This window comes from Ascaphus truei, unplaced genomic scaffold, assembly GCF_040206685.1.
Source record: "Ascaphus truei isolate aAscTru1 unplaced genomic scaffold, aAscTru1.hap1 HAP1_SCAFFOLD_356, whole genome shotgun sequence".
NCBI lineage: Eukaryota > Metazoa > Chordata > Amphibia > Anura > Ascaphidae > Ascaphus > Ascaphus truei.
Window position 1 is genome coordinate 117751 of NW_027456574.1, and position 20175 is coordinate 137925.

General features: G+C 49.9%; 1 protein-coding gene across 4 annotated transcripts in view; it reads right to left on the reverse strand.

Annotated features, from left to right (window-relative positions):
• LOC142483682 (cytochrome P450 2A4-like) overlaps window positions 1–13594 on the reverse strand; it is a 108156-nt gene extending 94562 nt beyond the window's left edge. Inside the window, exons 1-3 of one of the 4 annotated variants that reach the window (XM_075583702.1) lie at window positions 13129–13594; window positions 12250–12491; window positions 10961–11123 (exon numbers count right to left, since the gene is read on the reverse strand). In XM_075583702.1, the coding sequence (XP_075439817.1) occupies window positions 10961–11123; window positions 12250–12429 (343 nt within the window). In that variant the 5' untranslated portion in view covers window positions 12430–12491; window positions 13129–13594. The remainder of the gene's footprint in view (window positions 1–10960; window positions 11124–12249; window positions 12492–13128) is intronic. The other 3 variants (XM_075583700.1, XM_075583699.1, XM_075583701.1) reach the window with 3 other exon arrangements.
• Window positions 13595–20175: the final 6581 nt, after the last annotated feature.

A 20175-nucleotide genomic window follows, 5' to 3' on the forward strand; every position in this document is an offset into this window, starting at 1 on the left:
GATGCTACTACTACCAACATCAGAGAGTAAACTCCTTGCGAAGTGGCAGGGTCCTTTCCAAGTTCTCCGCCGCACCGGGGAGGTGAACTATGAGATCTCTCAACCAGGGTCCAGGAAGGGTAAACAAATCTACCACGTGAACCTCCTGAAACCCTGGAAAAAGATGAGATCGCTGTTCATTCACCCTCGGGAAGGAGAGACGGATTTGGGTCCACAGCTTCCAAAGGGTAGTACGTACAATGACCATCAGGTTCCATGGGAGGGCAGTTAACAACAGAACAAACGTCAGACCTACTAGAATTATGTGACCAGTTCCCAGATGTTTTTTCGGAGCTGCCAGGGCAGACTGATTTAGTGTCCCATAGGATTGAGACAGAACCTGGCGTAAAAGTATGGTCCCGTCCCTATAGATTGCCAGAGGGCTGAAAAGACCTGGTAGAGAGGAAGATAATAGACATGTTGGAATTGGGCGTGATCGAGGAGTCCCACAGCGAATGGTGTAGCCCTATCGAGTTGGTCCCTAAACCAGATGGGAAGGTGAGGTTTTGCGTGGATCTGCGAAAGGTAAATGCTGTATCCAGATTTGATGCATACCCAATGCCTAGGGTGGATGAATTGCTTGACTCGCTTGGTAAAGCAGAGTATATCTCCACCCTAGATCTCACGAAAGGATATTGGCAGATACCTCTAGCGGAAGAATCCAAATGCAAAACTGCCTTCGCCACCCCTCTCGGTTTATACCAATTCGTCACTATGCCATTTGGGTTACATGGGGCTCCAGCCACGTTCCAAAGGTTAATGGACAAGGTACTTCGACCCCATAGGGCATGTGCCGCGGCCTACTTGGATGACATTGTCATCTATAGCAGACACTGGCAGTCTCATATAAAAAGGTTAAGGGCAGTCCTAACGTCCTTAAGAGAAGCAGGGCTCACTGCAAATCCAAAAAAATGTGCCCTGGGTAAATCCACTACAAAATACTTGGGCTATGCCATTGGGGGAGGGATAGTAAGGCCACTAGCTAGCAAGGTGGCCGCCATAAAGGAAGTCCCCACCCCACAGACAAAGACACAGGTCCGCGCCCTTTTGGGGTTAGCATGGTATTACAGGCGGTTTATCCCCAATTTTTCAGAAATTTCTGCACCCCTAACAGATCTGACAAAAAAGAGTGCCCCGACCCAAGTTAAATGGTCTTGGGAGTGCCAAGACGCCTTTGACATGCTTAAAAAGTGCCTGTCAGAGGGCCCCGCTCTTCGGAGCCCAGATTTTAAAGAGCCCTTCATCATCCAGACGGATGCGTCAGAGGTAGGACTGGGAGCAGTGCTGTCCCAGCAATTTGATGGTGTTGAACACCCCATACTGTTCATCAGCCAGAAGCTGTTCCCAAGGGAAGTAAGGTATTCCGTCATTGAGAAGGAGTGCCTCACTGTAAAATGGGCAATTGAGGCCTTGAGACATTATGTCGCCGGAGTACACTTCACCCTGGTCACTGACCATGCGCCCTTGAAATGGTTAAACACCATGAAGGACACAAACTCAAGGTTGACCAGGTGGTATATGGCCTTCCAACCCTTCTCTTTTGATATTCAGCATAGACCTGGAAAGGACCATGGAAATGCTGATTTTTTGTCAAGAGAAGGAGTGGAGGGTCGGGCTTCAGCCATGTGGGACACTAGCCACACACAAACAGGGGATGTATGTGACAGAGTGAAGTCAACTCCTATCAGATATGCCTGGGAGACATATGTCTGAGTGCTTCATCCAGCACTCATAAGGGTTAACTCAGGGTGTAAGCTGATACCTGTTAGCCAGGAAGGTAGAAAAGGATCTTGTGACTGGCAGTAGCTGGCTCTCTCAGACCAGAGCACACGGATATATGTGCTGCTAGCCAGACAGATACATCAAACTTCTTACTGCAACCAAAGTAAGACTTTTTCATTTGTTTTTCTAACTGCTTAAAAGACTCTTACGGTTTGGTTCTGTTTTAGCCAGCCAGCCTGCTAGCTAGGCCTGCTGTGTTAGTCAGTTTCTCCCAATGTGGAGCAGGATTTGTTTGTTTAAAGGGACAGTGTACCGACATGTTATGTTGCTGTGGAGAAATAAAGCCACTGAACGTTTTCATTTACCCTGAACACACTGTTCCCTGACCTCGGCTACAGGCCGTTCTGCTACAGGGTGGGAAAGGCCTTCATGGCTTGGACACTGAGACACTGGTGCCCCTGCACCCAAGTACTGTGGGGAATACACCACGGGTATACTGTACATGTATATTGTGTGTTCATGGTCAGTGGTTGACAAATCACCAAAAAATCTACTCGCCACACAAAAAAATCTACTCGCCACCTAGTACCAAACGTGTGCTGCTTGGGCCAATATTTACTCGCCCGGGGGTTAAATCCACTCGCCCGGGGCGAGCAAATGTATAGGTTTGTCGAACACTGTTCATGGTTATTGTTTAGTACCTTCCAAAAATACTGTTACCCATAATTTGTGTGTGTATTACTGGGCATATTGTCTTGGGAGGGGCCATCCTACCGCATAAGGATCCCTCTCAGGTGGAGGCGCTGTTAGTAGATACTGATACACACACCTTAGGCTCCCCAACAGGCCTCCTGTTTGTCACACAGGTATAGCAGCACACATAGTCGCCCTGACACATTGGGACAGGGGGCTACACGTGTACATTGTTTTATAAACCTTACAGGTCTCTTTTTTTAGAGGTTTCCCGGTCTTTGACATTTCGTTGCAGTCGTTTTGCCGCGACCAGGTTGCAGTTGCCGTTTAACCGCCACTTACCTTGCCGCAGTGACATCTCTCCACTGGCCCCTTTGCCGCAAAGGTAAGACACTAACCTTATCCCTTACCGTAAAAATCCCTAATGTTTACCACTAGTACTAACGCAACCCCTTACCCTAAAACCCCTTACCCTAAAACCCCTTATCCTAACCACTTACGCTAAAACACCCTTGTAGAGAGTGAAAGGGGGTGGCCCGGTATTAAAGGGGTTGCACCCCATATGGCCATCCCCTGACCTCACCAGAGAGACAGGGGGTTAACTGGACTGCGGTCCAGGGATGAGGTTTGCACCTTGTTATACCTTGAAAATGTATGTTCCCCTGTTCCCATGTTTTCATTATAAGCATATATTTTAATGTTTTCAAGTGCATTTCTGTATCTCCAGTTCGAGAGGTCGCAGAGAGTTCATATTTGGCCAATATGTGGAGTCACTGTAGGCATTAAAAACTGGCAAAGGTCGACCCACTGAGTCCACCAGAATGGCACTTATTAATATGTGTAGATATTAAAGTGTATATGTATTTTATTTTTGGATCTGTTCTGAAAATGCAGATGCCATTTGCTAGGCTAATATGTCATGAAGGCCAGATGGCTGAGTAGCCTAAGCACGGTGATCAAAAAGTAACTGCCTTGATTGTTACCCAATGTCTAGGGATTAAGTATTAGTCAATCAACAAACTCTGTTACCTGAGGGCATGGATTAGTCTGTTAGTCTGTTAGTCTCCACGTTAGAGAATTGTTCACCAATAGGCTGTGTTCAATGTTAAGAATAGGGTTGCACAGGTATATAAACTGTGTCAACCCTACAGTTTTTAGTTGAGCTTCTGATACCATCTTGAATGTCACTGGATTGCTGGAGTTGTGCTGGAGTTATGCTTCTGATACCATCTTGAAAGTCACTGGACTGTTGGAGAATTGCTATTGGATACTTCTCCATCCCCCAACCCTGAGTAAGTGTTATCTTCTTGTCTGTTAATTGTACTTTATTGATGTGTTCACCTTATTTAAGGAATAAATTATATTTTATTATATCTAAGCCTCGTTCAGTTCAACCCAGATATTTGGTGTTCATTATATCTTGTCATAAGCTACCGTGACAAGCTCTATAATTAACTGGTGGCAAGCGGCGGGTTTGAACTGGACCTGTGTTACAGTATACTGCGGGATACTGTAACATATTAGGAACTTGATCGTAATTGCAAGTTCCTGGGACTAAAGATATTGAACACGCAGTAGTGCAACAGTTAACACAAGTTGAACACCACCTCACTGCTGTGACTGAACCATGAGCTCAGCTGAAGGCTCATTCAACATGTGGACCCGAGCTCAGCTGAAGGACAAGTGCCGTGAATATGGACTGCCCTATGAGAACCAGGAGGTCGCAGACATGGTTGATGCAAATGGTGACTATGAAGCCAGGCTTGCAGAGCCTCAGTATACAGCTCAGCTTGCCTTTATACAGCCACCCAGAGATCAGGGAAGGAACCCAGTGCCGGGGCGGCGGAATCTCAGGGAGGGAACAAGTGCACCTCCCGGGAGCAGTGCAACAGGAGGGGTACTTGTTGCTGCGGCTACCAGTCCGTTCACCCCTGAAATGTTGGCACTGATTACTGCGTGGGGAGACAGAGGGACACCGGAGGAGCGGCGGCAGTTTATCACTATGGCAGTGAATAGACCCGCTTATTGCCCCCCCTGTCAAACCCAACACAGATGAACTCAAGCTGGACCAGCACAGTCTCACCAAGTTCGTGGAAGGCACTGACCAGATTGACAGTTTCTTAAAGAACTTTGAAACGCAGTGCCGGCGGTACAAAGTGCTTCCCCAGCATAGGGTTGCACGTTTGGACCCCTTTCTGTCCGGCTTGGCTAAGCAGACAATGATGGCGCTTCCAGATGAGTATGCTGATGACTACGAACACCTGAAAGAACTGTTATTGTTTCAGTACGGTTTTACCCCTGAAGCCTACTGGGGTAAATTCCGGCAGGAGGAGAGGCAGCCCCAGGAGTCCTATGTTACCTACGTGACCCGCATGCTTTATACGGGATACGCTGGGTGGAGGGCTATGAGGCACGGACTTACCAACGCCTGCTCGACCTCATCTTTCAGGAGCAGCTCATGGAGCAGTGCCCGCCGGCGGTGAGGGCTTGGGTGTACGACAAGAAGCCCAAGACTTACCTGGAGGCGGCGAGACTTGCAGACGACTATGTGGCCAGCCAAGCCCTGATGACCGCCAAAACAGTAGCCAAGGCGGCGGTGGCGGCGGCACCGGCCAGAAAGTCTGCCAATACCCCCCAATGGACTCAGAGGCCGCCTGCGGGCAGCAGTCCACCGAAGGCGGGGGAGCTCCGGCATGAGCGCCGGTGCTACAACTGCAACGCCCTGGTCACATCAGACCAGATTGCCTGGAACCCCGGCGTTCCAGCGGACCCCATCAGGGGCAACGCACTCCAGCTGCGAAGCCGGTAGCCCGCGTGCGGGTGGCTTCCACCACAGACTCCGGACCGGTCCTGGAGACAACGCCCAGCGAGACGTCCCATGCAGCACCTGTCCCAGTTTCATCGGTGCCAACAGCCAGGAGCGAAGGACATCTCAGTGCGGACCTGCAGCAGGTGGACGGCCGGAGCAGACATCTCACCCCGGTCACAGTCGGTGACCGGCAAGCTGTTGGCTTGCTGGATTCAGGAGCTGCAGTGACCCTGGTCCGACCTGATATGGTCCGGCCAGAGGAATTGATCCCAGGCCCTGGGATACAGATCACTGTGGCCGACGGAGAGCCATGTTTCCTGCAAGTGGCCAGAATCTTTTTGGATTGGGGGAGGGCCAGGGTGTGCGGGAGGTGTGGGTTTTACCCGGTTTAGATGCCGATGTTCTTCTTGGCAATGATCTGGGTCCGATGACCTGCACCTACGACCGAGTGCCCAAACCCGCTGCAGTGGCGGCGGTTACCCAGAACCAGACAGCGGCAATGGCGGCGGCGCCAGTCTCCCTGCCTTTGGGACCAACGTTAGCGGAGGGCGCAGAGGAGCCCGGGGAGGTAAGCCAGGATCAGTTGCAACCACAGACTGACTTACTGTTTCCCCTCACCCTTCCCTATTCTCCGGACAATGACATGACTGGGGGGTGGCCAGAATTAGGAGCCCAGTTTAGGGAGGCAGTAAAGGCAGACCCTACCCTGGCCGGCGTGAGAATTCGGGCGTCCGAATCTCAGGCAGGGGAGGGCACTGAGCGCTGCCTATGGTATAAGGGACTCCTGTATAGAGAAGAAGGGAACTCTGGGATAGAGGAGGGATTGACCGGTAAGCGACAGCTAGTAGTGCCCCAGGGGTACCGACAGCAATTGTTATGAGTAGCTCACTCTATTCCGTTAGCGGGACATCAGGGTGTCAACAGAACGCGAGCCCGGTTATTACAGCGTTACTACTGGCCGGGGGCATCTCGAGATGTGGGCAATTTCTGCTGCTCTTGTGATGCCTGCCAGCGAGTGGGTAAGGCGGGCGACCGTGTGAAGGCACCCCTGAAACCCCTACCGATAATAGGGGAACCCTTCCAGAAAGTAGCGATGGATCTTATAGGACCCCTTATGATTCCTAGCAGGTCAGGGAAGCGCTACATCCTCACGGTGGTGGATTTGGCCACCCGGTACCCTGAGGTGGTAGCGCTTGGCAACATAGATGCCAAGACAGTGGCAGCAGCTTTGCTGAACATTTTTTCCAGGGTAGGATTCCCTAGTTAGGTCCTAACCGATCAGGGGTCGCAGTTCATGAGTGAACTGTTACATTGTCTCTGGGAGGCATGCAGTGTACAGCACCGGCGCACTACCCCTTACCACCCCCAGACAAACGGATTATGTGAGAGGTTTAACGGTACCCTGAAGCAGATGCTTCGGACCTTAATAGTGCCGGAGGGGAAAGACTGGGAGATTCACCTGCAGCACTTGCTGTTTGCATACCGAGAGGTACCGCAAGAATCTACAGGCTTCTCCCCCTTCGAGCTACTATATGGCCGCAGGGTACGTGGACCTCTGGACCTATTCCGTGAGGGATGGGAAGGGGAGACTACTGCTACTGATGCTTCAGTGATCCACTATGTAGTAGATCTCCGAGACCGGTTAGAGATGCTCATGGGGTTGGCCCAGGACCACCTCAGGGCCGCTCAGACCAAGCAGAAGCAATGGTATGACTGGCATGCCCGTAGCAGAGAATTCATCCCAGGACAGCAGGTGCTTGTTCTCAAACCCACTCGGGAGAACAAGTTAATGGCTGCCTGGTCGGGACCGTACCCGGTCATCCGAAAGGTGAATGAGTGCAACTATGTTGTACAGTTAGAGCCTGAGAGGCACAAGACATATCACATTAACATGTTGAAAGAGTACAAGCCACCGAGTATGGGAGCAGTAATGGCCATTTGTAGCCCACTGCTGGAGGATCCGGCGAGCAATGCTCTGCCTGATCTCCTAGGGGATGCTAGGCAGGGAAACACTGTGGAGCAGGTGGAGATAGGGGCACAGTTGAGTGCTAGGCAGAAGGGAGAAGCCAGGGACATGCTAGCTAAGTATAGGGCCCTCTTCACTGACATGCCAGGGACCACACATCTCACAAAACACCCAGTGCACACAGGGGTTCTGCAGCCTGTGCATAAGCATGCTTATAGAGTGTCAGCAGAGGTCAAGACAAGTATGGAGAGGGAGATAGAGGAGATGCTGACCCTAGGGGTTATTACTCCATCCCAGAGTCCTTGGGCAAGCCCGGTAGTTCTAGTCCCTAAGAAGGACAAGACCACCCGGTTTTGTGTGGACTACCACTTGCTCAACGCTGGGACGGTGTCAGATGCCTACCCCATGCCCCGCATGGATGAGTTACTGGATGAACTCGCGGGAGCAAGGTATCTGACCACTATGGATTTGAGCAAAGGCTATTGGCAAATCCCACTGACCCTGGAGGCTAGGGAGAAGTCAGCATTCATCACTCCAAGTGGCCTCTATGAGTTTTTCGTGATGCCATTTGGGATGAAGAATGCCCCGGCTACCTTCCAACGCCTGGTCAATAGGTTACTGGGAGGGATGCAGAGCTATGCCAGAGCTTACTTAGATGACATTGCTACTTTAGTAATTCCTAGGACTCCCATTTAGGACATGTAGCTGCGGTGCTAGATAGGATCAGGGAGGCTGGGCTTACCTTGAAACCCACTAAGTGTATGGTAGGGATGGCAGAGGTCCTGTACTTAGGGCACAGGGTGGGTGGAGGGCACCTCAAACCAGAGCCAGCCAAGGTAGAAGCCATAGTTCAGTGGCCTGTTCCAAAAACCAAGAAACAGGCCATGGCATTTTTGGGCACCGCAGGGTACTATAGGAAGTTTGTCCCACAGTACAGCGCCGTGGCCAAACCCCTGACTGATTTGACTAAAAAGCAACAGCCTGCGCTTATCACCTAGACTCCTGCCTGTGAAACTGCTTTCCAGGCACTGAAAACTGCGCTTGCTAGGGCCCCCATTCTGGCTGCCCCAGACTATACCAAACATTTCCTCATACATACTGATGCCTCGGACTATGGCATTGGGGCTTGTTGAGCCAAGTGGGGGACGACGGTAGAGAGCACCCTGTTGTGTACCTCAGCCGAAAACTACTCCCCAGAGAGGTGGCCTATGCCACCATTGAGAAAGAGTGCTTGGCCATTGTGTGGGCACTAAAAAAACTCCAGCCCTATGTGTGTGGAAGGGCTTTCACGGTCCTCACAGACCACAACCCCCTGAGTTGGTTTCAGAGGGCATCAGGGGAGAATGCCAAGTTGCTAAGGTGGAGCTTGGCCTTGCAAGAGTTTGAGTTTACTATTCAGCACAAAAAGGGTAGTGAAAACAGCAATGCTGATGGACTTTCATGTCAGGACTATCCCTCTGAGACTGAGTTCGTTAAGGGTGCCAGCAGTGCCCCACTCCCCGTTAGGGCCAGTGGGACACAGGTCACCCATTAAGAAGGGGAGGTTTAGAGGGAGAAAGGGGGTGGCCTGGTATTAAAGGGTTTGCACCCCACATGGCCATCCCCTGACCTCACCAGAGAGACAAGGGGTTAACTGGACTGCGGTCAAGGGATGAGGTTTGCACCTTGTTATACCTTGAAAATGTATGTTCCCCTGTTCCCATGTTTTCATTATAAGAATGTATTTTAATGTTTTAAAGTGCATTTCTGTATCTCCAGTTCGGGAGGTCGCAGAGAGTTCATATTTGGCCAATATGTGGAGTCACTGTAGGCATTAAAAACTGGCAAAGGTCGACCCACTGAGTCCACCAGAATGGCACTTATTAATATGTGTAGATATTAAAGTGTATATGTATTTTATTTTTGAATCTGTTCTGAAATTGCAGACGCCATTTGCTAGGCTAATAGGTCATGAAGGCCAGATGGCTGAGTAGCCTAAGCACGGTGATCAAAAAGTAACTGCCTTGATTGTTACCCAATGTCTAGGGATTAAGTATTAGTCAATCAACAAACTCTGTTACCTGAGGGCATGGATTAGTCTGTTAGTCTCCATGTTAGATAATTGTTCACCAATAGGCTGTGTTCAATGTTAAGAATAGGGTTGCACAGGTATATAAACTATGTCAACCCTACAGTTTTTAGTTGAGCTTCTGATACCATCTTGAATGTCACTGGATTGCTGGAGTTGTGCTGGAGCTATGCTTCTGATACCATCTTGAAAGTCACTGGACTGTTGGAGAATTGCTATTGGATACTTCTCCATCCCCAAACCCTGAGTAAGTGTTATCTTCTTGTCTGTTAATTGTACTATATTGATGTGTTCACCTTATTTAAGGAATAAATTATATTTTATTATATCTAAGCCTCGTTCAGTTCAACCCAGATATTTGGTGTTCATTATATCTTGTCATAAGCTACCGTGACACCCCTCTCCTTATTCCCCAAACTTGACCGCTAGCTAACTTATTTTATTGGCGATACAGCCGGCAGCTGAGTGTCCAGCAGCTGCGGCGAAGGGTCCCTCGTGGCCAAATGTAGAATCTACATTAAGTTTTTGGCCTCCAGAGCTAACCAAAGCTCCCCTCCTCACAAGATTCTCCCTCACATGCTCCCCTCTTCACCAGATTCTCCCCCACATCCTCCCCTCCCCCCCACATGCTCCCCTGCTCAGCAGCTTCTCAACCACATGTTCCCCTCTTCACCAGCTTCTCACCCACATGCTCCCCTCCTCACCAGCTTCTCACCCACATGCTCACCTCTTCACCAGCTTCTCACCCACATATTCCTCTCCTCACCAGCTTCTAACCCGCATGCTCTTTTCCTCACCAGCTTCTAACCCGCATGCTCTTCTCCTCACCATCTTCTCCCCCGCATGCTCCCCTCCTCACCAGCTTCTCACCCACATGCTCCCCTCCTCACCAGCTTCTCCCCAAGATGCTCCCCTCCTCACCAGCTTCTCACCCACATATTTCCATCTTCACCAGCTTCTCTCCTGCATTCTCCCCTCCTCACCAGCTTCTCCCCGCATGCTTCCCTCCTCACCATCTTCTCACCCACAAGCTCCTCTCTCACTCCCTCTCCACACCTGCATCTCTATCACTCCTCTCTCTGCCCAACTGCATATCTCTCTCTTCTCTCTCTCCCCACCTGCATATCTCTCCCTATTCTCTCTCTCCCCACCTGAATTTCTCTCACTCTTCTCTCTCCTTCTTCTCTATCTTCCCCCCCCCCGGCATCTCTCTCCCTCTTCTCTCTCACCCCACCTGCATGTCTCTCATCGTCTCTCTATCCCCACCTGCTTGCTCTGCTCCTGCCCCCGCTTCCTCCTTTGCCCTCCCTGCTGCAGACGCCACCAAACCCCAAAATGCACCGTGGGCCGCAGGTAACCACCCCTTAGACCACAGTTTTCCCACTCCTGGTTCAGAGGATTCCAAACCTCACGCATCTGGTCTCCATATGTACAGGACTTTTTATGTCCCACAGGTCTCTTCTTCATAAATTTTTCCAAAATCTCACAGGTCTCTTTTTCATGTGTGCTGAGCTTCCCAAATCTCACAGGTCTCTTCTTTGTCGCTCCATTAATAGGTGACACAAGTTACAACAAACTCACATATCTCAAGGACCAATACACCTACTGGAACTATCCACTACTAGGTGATGTTTAATCATTGGGGTTGAGGCTGATTTCTTACCATAGTTTTTGTAGGTTCTGTCTATGGTGGGAATTTCACCTCGACCACTGAAATCATCCGCTTGATGCACCAGGGCTTCTTTCACCGTTTGGTAACCTTTCAGCACCACCACTCGCCGCATCCCCAAGTAGACCGTAAACACACTGCCATAGGTTTCACTCAACTGTAATAACATTGTCAAAGAGCGGCAAAATTAGATTGTAACCTCTGCAGGGTAGGGACCCATTGGATCGGCACTCAAAGAGTGTATGTTAAAGAATAAAAGATACAGCAAAATCTTATAGTACAGTGTAGCTGGACTCTATTCACTTTCATTGTGCAATCCGTATGGATAATTTTTTCATCCTTATGGAGGATTTCACTGATACTGTAAGTTTTGGCTTTATCTTTTATTCTGTTACATATATTCTTTGAGTGCTGATCCAGCCCCTTGTTGTTCCTGTACTGTCTGAAAGCCTGCTGGTGGAGGCAGTGGATCTGGGCAGCAATCCATAAGAAATAAGAACATTTTAAGGAAATGCTATTGGTGAGTTCTTTTTATTGTTTTTTTGTATATTATATTTTTTAAGCAAATGTGATTGAGGACTATACAGTTCATGGAAATACTCTGCTGAATTAAGGGTTGTAGCTACTCTGTAGGCAATTCTAATTACAACGCCAGCAGAATGGGTGTGCATGTTCAGATGGGAGAATGAGTGACTCAGTGAGTGAAGACACTGACTAGCACAGAGTTTGAAGCAGGGGAACATGGTTCAATTCCTGTTGTTGGCTCCTTGTGACCTTGGGCAAGTCACTTTATCTCCCTGTGCCTCAAGCACCAAAACATAGATTGTAAGCTCCATGGGGCAGGGACCTGTGCCTGCAAAATGTCTCTGTAAAGTGCTATGTATATATAGCAGCGCTATACAAGCACATATTATTATCTGAGTATTTCGTTCTATATGTACGTATGTGCAGGAAGAGCAAGAACATTATTTATGTGGCTCTAATAAGGTTCTCCATCTTTGCCCCTTAGAGCGTGTGTGTGTGCATAATTGTGTTAATGTGTGTGCTGGTTTTGCATTATTGTGTTAATGTGCGTGCTGGTTGTGCATAATTTTTCTTTATGTGTGTCAAGGTGTATGTACTATGTGTGCATCAATGTGCTTGTGTATTAATGAACTTGTGCAGTGGTTAAAAAGCATCAGCTGCTGGCATTAGGGGTCAAATGGCAGAGGACACCATTAATACCGGTAAACGCACCTACTATACAATATTCCTGCCTGACTCCTCCATATAACACAACTCACCTCTAATAATGACTCCACCAGCTCCCCTCTCCTGAGCTGTAATATATTCCCCAAGAATGGAAGAGGTGTCGGTCCTGGGGGCAGATTTCCTCTCCTTCCCCGTGTCTTCAGAGCTGAGTAGAAAAGCAGACAGGAGATGCAGATGACTATGGTCAGCGTTACAGATCCAGTGATATCCATTGCTAACCATAAGCTGAACAATACTCTTCAGGTCTTTTAGACGTGTGTACTGTAAGTCTGAGCTGTGAAAAATAGAACCAGTTTAATGCACACGGTGTATCTTGAAATGCTTCCAATGCTAATACAGTTTCTGGCTTGACCTATTATTCTTGTCTGACTCAGCCCTCATTTTAAAATATACTGTTTTGTGTTTGTTTAGACACAAAATAAAGTAAGCATCCAAATAAAAAATATTTAGTACAGTTCAACATAAAATCACATGTGTGTGTGTGTGTCTGTGTACAGATGCTGTGTTATTTAAGTTCATTTTGGGCGCAAGGAAACTGCAGCTGAACAGAGGGTTAAGTGTATTTGTGGGGGAGGGGGGAGGGTTGGGTTGGTAAGTGTATTTGTAGGGGAGTGGTAAGTGTATTTTTTGGGGGGTTGGTAAGTGTATTTGTGGGGGAGTGGTAAGTTTATTTATGAGGGGGTGGTAAGTGTACTTGTGGAGGGGTGGTGGTAAGTGTATTTGTGTGGCAGTGTATTTGTGGGAGGTAATAAGTATTTGTGGAGGTGGGGAATTGTATTTGTTGAGGGAGAATTATATTTAGGGGGTGGTGGTGTTTGTTTCTGGGGGTTGTAGTGGTGTCTGTATTTGCAGGGGGTATTTTTGTGTATTGGGAGGGAGTTGTGGGGTGCGCTCCAGCTGGAGTGTCTCACCTGAATGTCTCAAGATCCGGTGGCCTGGTACTGCTATTGTACTAAAGGGGAAGGGATCCGGTCCTGGGTTTGGCTGGAACTCACCCTTACAGGGCTATAGAGGTTCCAGGCAAAGCTCTCCCTGAACAGCTATTGGAATCGCCTGGTTCTGAACTCAGACTCCTGTTTATCTTGATGCTGCTTGCCGTGCTGCTCTTCCCCTATTGGCTGTCTATGCTATTTAAGGTCAGCCCTTCCCCCCAGGAAGTGGCGGAGCATAGATCTTCTTGTATGTAACTGTGCTTGCCCTTATTTGGCCTTCTTGTGCTGTCTTGAAGCTTTTCTTATCCTGAAACCTCCTGCATCCAAAGGCCGTTCCTATGCTGTAAATCCTGTGCTAAAGCTCCTATCGCTGGCAGACTTCGCCTTCATCGCGCTGAAGCACTTTGCTGAATCGGGAAACACAGATCCACTTCTAGTCTTGTGCTTCCAAAGTTGTGGCCACGTCCGGATGTGACGTGATATGTGGAGTCAAGCAGAAAGATAAATCATAGTGCAAACTGATGACAAAAGGGACAAACACTAAACAAACAACAGATAAAACATAGTGCAACCTGCTACTATGGGTACAGTACAAACACTAGACAAACAACAAAGACAAATACAGGCAAGGCTCCCAGTTGAAGGCATCTGGTCGAAACGCGTAGGAGTGGGTGCTGTAGGCTGGATCCCCTGGTCTGTCCCCTCTTAGGGACACGTAATTATACTTTGAGCAGCTGCTCCATGCTTTTTCTTTGACACTGTGTTTTTCATGCCTAGGTGGAATGTGTTTCATGTCAGACAGTTTCTGGAGTATGCTTAACCCAGTCCTTCACCCACAGCTTTTGATTGCTGTACTGCTGTGTTCAGCCTTCTAGTGACCATTTTATATTATTCCCATGAATTGTGTAGTGGGTGATTTGATAGGTTGGATATAGCTATTTTCTCCATACTGCAGCTATGTGCTACATTTGTAGTATAATCTCCCCCTTTGCTTGAGACCCTATTGGGTTGTGATTTTCTCATCTGAGATATTGTATCCTAATTGATTTGCATGTTAGAGAGCGATTGCCATGTTTTACTTACAGGGGATCTATGCCTGATTTTAAATATTCTATGCTTTCTTTTATATTTGTTCTGTGACAGTTAATAAATAAATTGTGTATTTTTTTATACTCATATGGTATACTAGAGTGCTATAATTTTGGGCTCCTTTCTCTTCTTCTGTTTAACACATTACTAGGCCCAGGTAGCACCACTGACATACTATTAAGTATCTATATTATTGCAGTCAGTATTTAGTTACCTTTATCAGTCTTGTGGATGCGGGGTCCGCCCTCTCGCTTAGCATATATATATATAAATATAAATATATATCTATATCTATATTTCTCAACCCGTTGTATGTATGTATGTCTTCCTGTCTGTCCTGTCCCTAGGGGCAATCACATTGGACCTTTGGCCCGTCACTCCGCCTCAGGCCAATGAGATGGCTCCTTTGGCCCGCCCGCCCCCGCACACCTCTCATTGGCCGGCGTGGGTTAACACACACACACACAGGCAGGGGAGGTGGGAATGAAGGACGGGGTTCTGCAGAATGTATCACCTCCCGCCCAGGTAAGTAACTAAACCACCGCCTCCCCTCCCAGCGCACAACCCTGCCGCCACCTCAAACCCCTGTGCCTCCCGCTGCCACAAACCCCTGTACCTCCCCTCCCAGCACAACAACCCCTGTGCCTCCCCTCCCAGCGCAACAACCCCTGTGCCTCCCCTCCCAGTGCAACAACCCCTGTGCCTCCCCTCCCAGCGCAACAGCCCCTGCGTCTCTGCCCCTCCTTCCGGCATTGCCTCCCGCTGCCTCACACCCCGGCTGCTACAGTCAGTGGGGATCGAGCGCCCGGGAGAAAGCGTGGGAGCGGACACGACAATTTCAAACACGCTGCCTCCCGCCTCACATCCACGTGGGAGCAGGCGGTGAGGGAGCGGCCGACGCATGCATGGTTTCGGGGGGGGGGGGTGACAGACGAATGCCAGATGAACGCCAGATAGTGGGGGAAGGGGGAGCCAGCGGACACATGATACATTAATTGTCACCTACATCCCCCCCCCTCACCTCCCGCACCCCCCTCACTTCCCCAGGCAACCTCCCCCCCTCCCTTCCCCCCCTCCCCACCCCCTTCCCCCCCCCTCACTGCCCCACCCCCTCTCCCCCTCACCTCCCCCCCTCATCTCCCCCCTCACCCCCCTCACCTCCCCCCTCCCCCACAAACCTCCCCCCTCCCCCCCTCACCTCCCCCCCACCCCTTCACCTCGTCACCCTCCCCCCTCCACTCCATCCCTCACCCCCTCCCCTCCCCCCCATCCCCCCTCCCTCCCCCCTCCTCCCCTTCCTCCCTCCCCTCCCCCCTTTCCCCCCTTTCCCCTTCCTCCCCCCTTCCCCCTTCCTCCCCTCCCCTTTCCCCCTCCCCCTTCCCCCCCTCTTCCATTCCCCCTTCCCCCTCTCCCTTTCCCCCTTTCAACTTCCCCACTTCACCTCCCTTAACCCCCCCTTGACCTCCCCTCACCCCACCTCCCCTCACCCCCCCTCCACCTCTCCTCACCCCCTCTCCACCTCTCCTCGCCCCCCTCCACCTCCTGTCACCCCTCCACCTCCTGTCACCCCCCCCCTCCACCTCCTGTCACCCCCCCTCCACCTTCTGTCACCCCCCCTCCACCTCCTGTCACCCTCCCCCCACCTACTGTTACCTTCCCCCCTCCACCTCCTGTCACCTCCCCCCCTCCACCTCCTGTCACCTCCCCCCCTCCACCTCCTGTCACCTCCCCCTCTCCACTTGTCACCTCCCGCCCTCCACCTCCTGTCACCTCCCCCCCTCCACCTCCTGTCACCTCCCCCCTCCACCTCCTGTCACCTCCACCTCCTGTCACCTCCCCCCCTCCACCTCCTGTCACCTCTCCCTTCACTTCCCTCCCCCCTTCACCTCTCCCCCTTCACTTCCCTCCCCCCTTCACCTCCCCCCCTTCACTTCCCTCCCCCCTTCACCTCCCCCACCTTCACTTCCCTCCCCCCTTCACCTCCCCCCCCTCACCTCCCCCCTTCACCTCCCCCCTTCACCTCCCCCCTTCACCTCCCCCCCTTCACTTCCCTCCCCCCTTCACCTTCCCTCCACCCCCCTTCACCTCCCCCTCCACCTCTCGTCACCCCCTCCACCTCCCGTCACCCCCCTCCACCTCCCTTCCACTCCCCCTTCACCTACCCCCTTCACTTCCCTCCCCCCTTCACCTCCCCCCCTTCACTTCCCTCCCCCCTTCACCTCCCCCCTTCACTTCCCTCCCCCCTTCACCTCCCTCCCTTCACTTCCCTCCCCCCTTCACCACCCCCCTTCACTTCCTTTCCCCCTTCCCCTTCCAGCCACCTCCCCCCTTCCCCTTCCCCCACCTCACCCTTCCCCCACCTCCGCCCTTCCCCTTCCTCCCCCCTTCCCCACCTCCCCCCTTCCCCCACTCCCCCCTTCCCCTTTCCCCACCTCCCCCCTTCCCCTTCCCCTTCCCCCACCTCCCCCCTTCCCCTTCCCCCACCTCCCCCCTTCCCCTTCCTTCCCCTTCCCCCACCTCCCCCCACTTCCCCCCTTCCCCCTTCCCCCCTTCGCGCGCCCGCCCTTCTGCCTTTCACCCGTCCACCCCCCTGCGCCACACAGCCACCGCATGCACTGAGCAGACACCCGCCACACTCGACACACACCCGCAGCCTCTCACCCACCCCACACACTCGACACACACCTGCCGCCTCCTGCCCCTATGCACCAACATCACTGACCAGCTGTCGCCCTCACTCACCACACACCCGCCGCCTCACACCCTAGCAGGACCCCGACCCACAGCCAGCACTCACTACCCACGCGCCACCCGTACTGAACACCCACCCGCCGCCTCACACACGCTCACACCCCAGCAGGACACATGCCTCACATTTTCACATCACTTATGTCACCAAAATCTACATTGTACTGTGGTGTGTTTACAATAAACCATTTTTATACAACATCGTATTACATTTTATTCCATCTTTCTTTTCAACATTATTCTCCAACCTTTACAACAAATACTCAATCTATTGTTCCACCATTTATAAATAATACTACCTATTACATATTTTCATCCCGGGCAACGCTGGGTATATCAGCTAGTATATATATATATATATATATATATATAGATATATATATATATAGATATATATATATATATATATATATATATATATATATATATATATATACAGTGGTTGACAAATCACCAAAAAATCTACTCGCCACCTAGTGCCAAACGTGTGCTGCTTGGGCCAATATTTACTCGCCCGGGGGGTAAATCCACTCGCCCGGGGCGAGCAAATGTATATGTTTGTCGAACACTGTATATATATATATATATATATATATATATATATATATGTATAGAAGAGAGAGGAGAGAGCGCACGCCCCATAGTATAAAACTGTAAATTTATTGAGGGTAGGGGGAAGAGGGGGGGTAAAAAATGCACTCACAAAGGTACAGAGTAAAAAAGCATTTCGTGATAATAATCACCACCATCCAGTACAGTAGCTGCGCTTCGTTCTTGAGGAACCCCCGATCACGAACGGGATAAGCCACAGTCCTAACAGATGTCCAGGGCAAGTGGATAGTGCCAGTGATAACTCCGATACAACACAAATATTTACCAGATGTTGGTCCGGAAAACAGAGACAGCACACAGCCAGGAAAGTACAAAAAAACTGTATTCATAAGAAGTACATTCTTATGAATACAGTTTTTTTGTACTTTCCTGGCTGTGTGCTGTCACTGTTTCCCGGACCAACATCTGGTAAATATTTCTGTTCATGTGTGCATATGAGATAAGCATCAGTGGATCATCAGTTTACAGTGTGCCAACTGCCCTTGTTTTTTGTATATATATATATATATATATATATATATATATATATATATTGTGACAAACGGCTTACTCCAGGGCTCCGCCGTCTGTCCGGGACTGTTAGAACACGGTCTTTTAGGGTAGGTTAAATGATGAGGCGTCACGTGCTGTTCCTTTAAACAGGCTATGCCTGGTTTATTCAGTCCCAGGCACTGAGACTGCCACAGTGCATACAATAGAAACACAGCAAAACAAAAAGCTGCTCACCTGAGCGATAACTTAACTTAGATATTCCCTGACTCAGGGTTGGAAGTGGCTTGTCCACTTCCACCAACAAAATAAGTAACTTTGCAGTCTTAGACAAAACGAACAGAATGATTAAACCTGTTTGGGGAGAGGCTTCTTCCCCTCTCTACTTCAGCAGCCTTCCTGTCTCCAGGCTCTTGGGGGAGAGGGGAGAGGAAACAGGAAATAGGTCTTAAGTACCTGATTTCTAATTAGCATGACAGGTGATAGAAATCAGGCAGCAGACAAACTGTGGAATGGAGTGCATGAATTATGAGGCTGCACTGTTCAGCCTAGACAGGACAGAAACTGTTCAGTATTCTAGGAGCCCTATATATGGAATTTATTACCATCCCCTGGTTTCTGTCACATATCCTCCCCCCCAGCTCAGACCTCGAGGGATGAGCGACCATGGATATTAGGGAGTGCATGCTTGACAACCCGTCGGCATTGCCATGTTTGTGCCCTGAGCTGTGTTCCACAGAAAATGTAAAGGGTTGTAGGCTTAGGACCCACCTGGTCACTCTAGCATTCTTCTCTCTGTTTTGACACATTCAGGTAAGGGGTGCATGAACTGTGACCAACCGGAATTTTCTCCCCAACAGATAGTATTTGAGCGTCTCTACAGCCCACTTTATTGCGAGACACTCTTTCTCGACTATGGAGTAATTTTTCTCCTGGGGATTTAGTTTCCTACTTAAATAAAGGATGGGGTGCTCCTCACCTTGAGACTCCTGGGAGAGTACCGCCCCAAGCACTACCTCAGATGCGTCGGTTTGGACAACGAACTCTTTGGAGAAGTCAGGTGTGACCAACACTGGTTGGGCACAGAGAGCTTCTTTCAGGCTTCTAAAGGCCTGTTCGGTTTCGGGGGACCACTTTACCATTAGCGGTCCTCTTGCTTTTGTGAGGTCGGTTAGTGGGGTTGCCTTAGTTGCAAAATTGGGAATAAACCTTCTATAGTAGCCAATGAATCCCAAAAAGATCCTTACTTGTTTTTTTGTAACTGGCCATGGCCAATTTTGTATTTCCTCTACTTTGAGTGTTTGGGGTTTGCGTAACCCTCTGCCAATAGAATACCCCAGATACTTGGCCTCCTCCAAACCAATAGTGCATTTAGCGGGGTTAGCAGTTAGTCCGGCAGACCGAACTGCGTCGAGCACAGCTTGGACCTTTGGAAGGTGGGATTGCCAATCTTCACTATGGATTACCACATCATCCAGGTAGGCAGCAGCATACCGAGCATGTGGTTTTAAAATTTTATCCATCATTCTTTGGAATGTGGCGGGAGCTCCATGTAAGCCAAAAGGCAGCACCATATACTGAAAGAGGCCGTCTGGGGTTGAGAAGGCTGTCTTTTCTTTTGCCCTTTCTGTGAGGGGAACCTGCCAGTACCCTTTTGTTAGGTCTAGGGTTGTGAAATATCGGGCTTTGCCCAGTCTCTCTACAAGTTCATCCACCCTGGGCATAGGATAAGTATCAAATTTTGACACCGCGTTTAGTTTCCGGTAGTCATTACAAAACCTTGTTGTACCGTCTGGCTTAAAAATATAGGGCTGTTCCACCCACTTTGGAATTCCTCAATTACGCCTAGTTTTAGCATTTTTTTAACCTCTAAACTTATAGCCTCTCTTTTGGCCTCTGGGATTCGGTACGGTTTAAGGTTAACTCGGACCCCCGGTTCAGAGACTAGGTCATGTTCAATTACGCTAGTTCTACCTGGCTGTGTAGAGAAGACTTCTTTGTTTCTTCTCACTAAATTCTGGACCTCTCGTTTCTGATGAACGGACAGGGTTTCAGCTATGCTAACCTCTAGGGTTAACAAGACCTCTC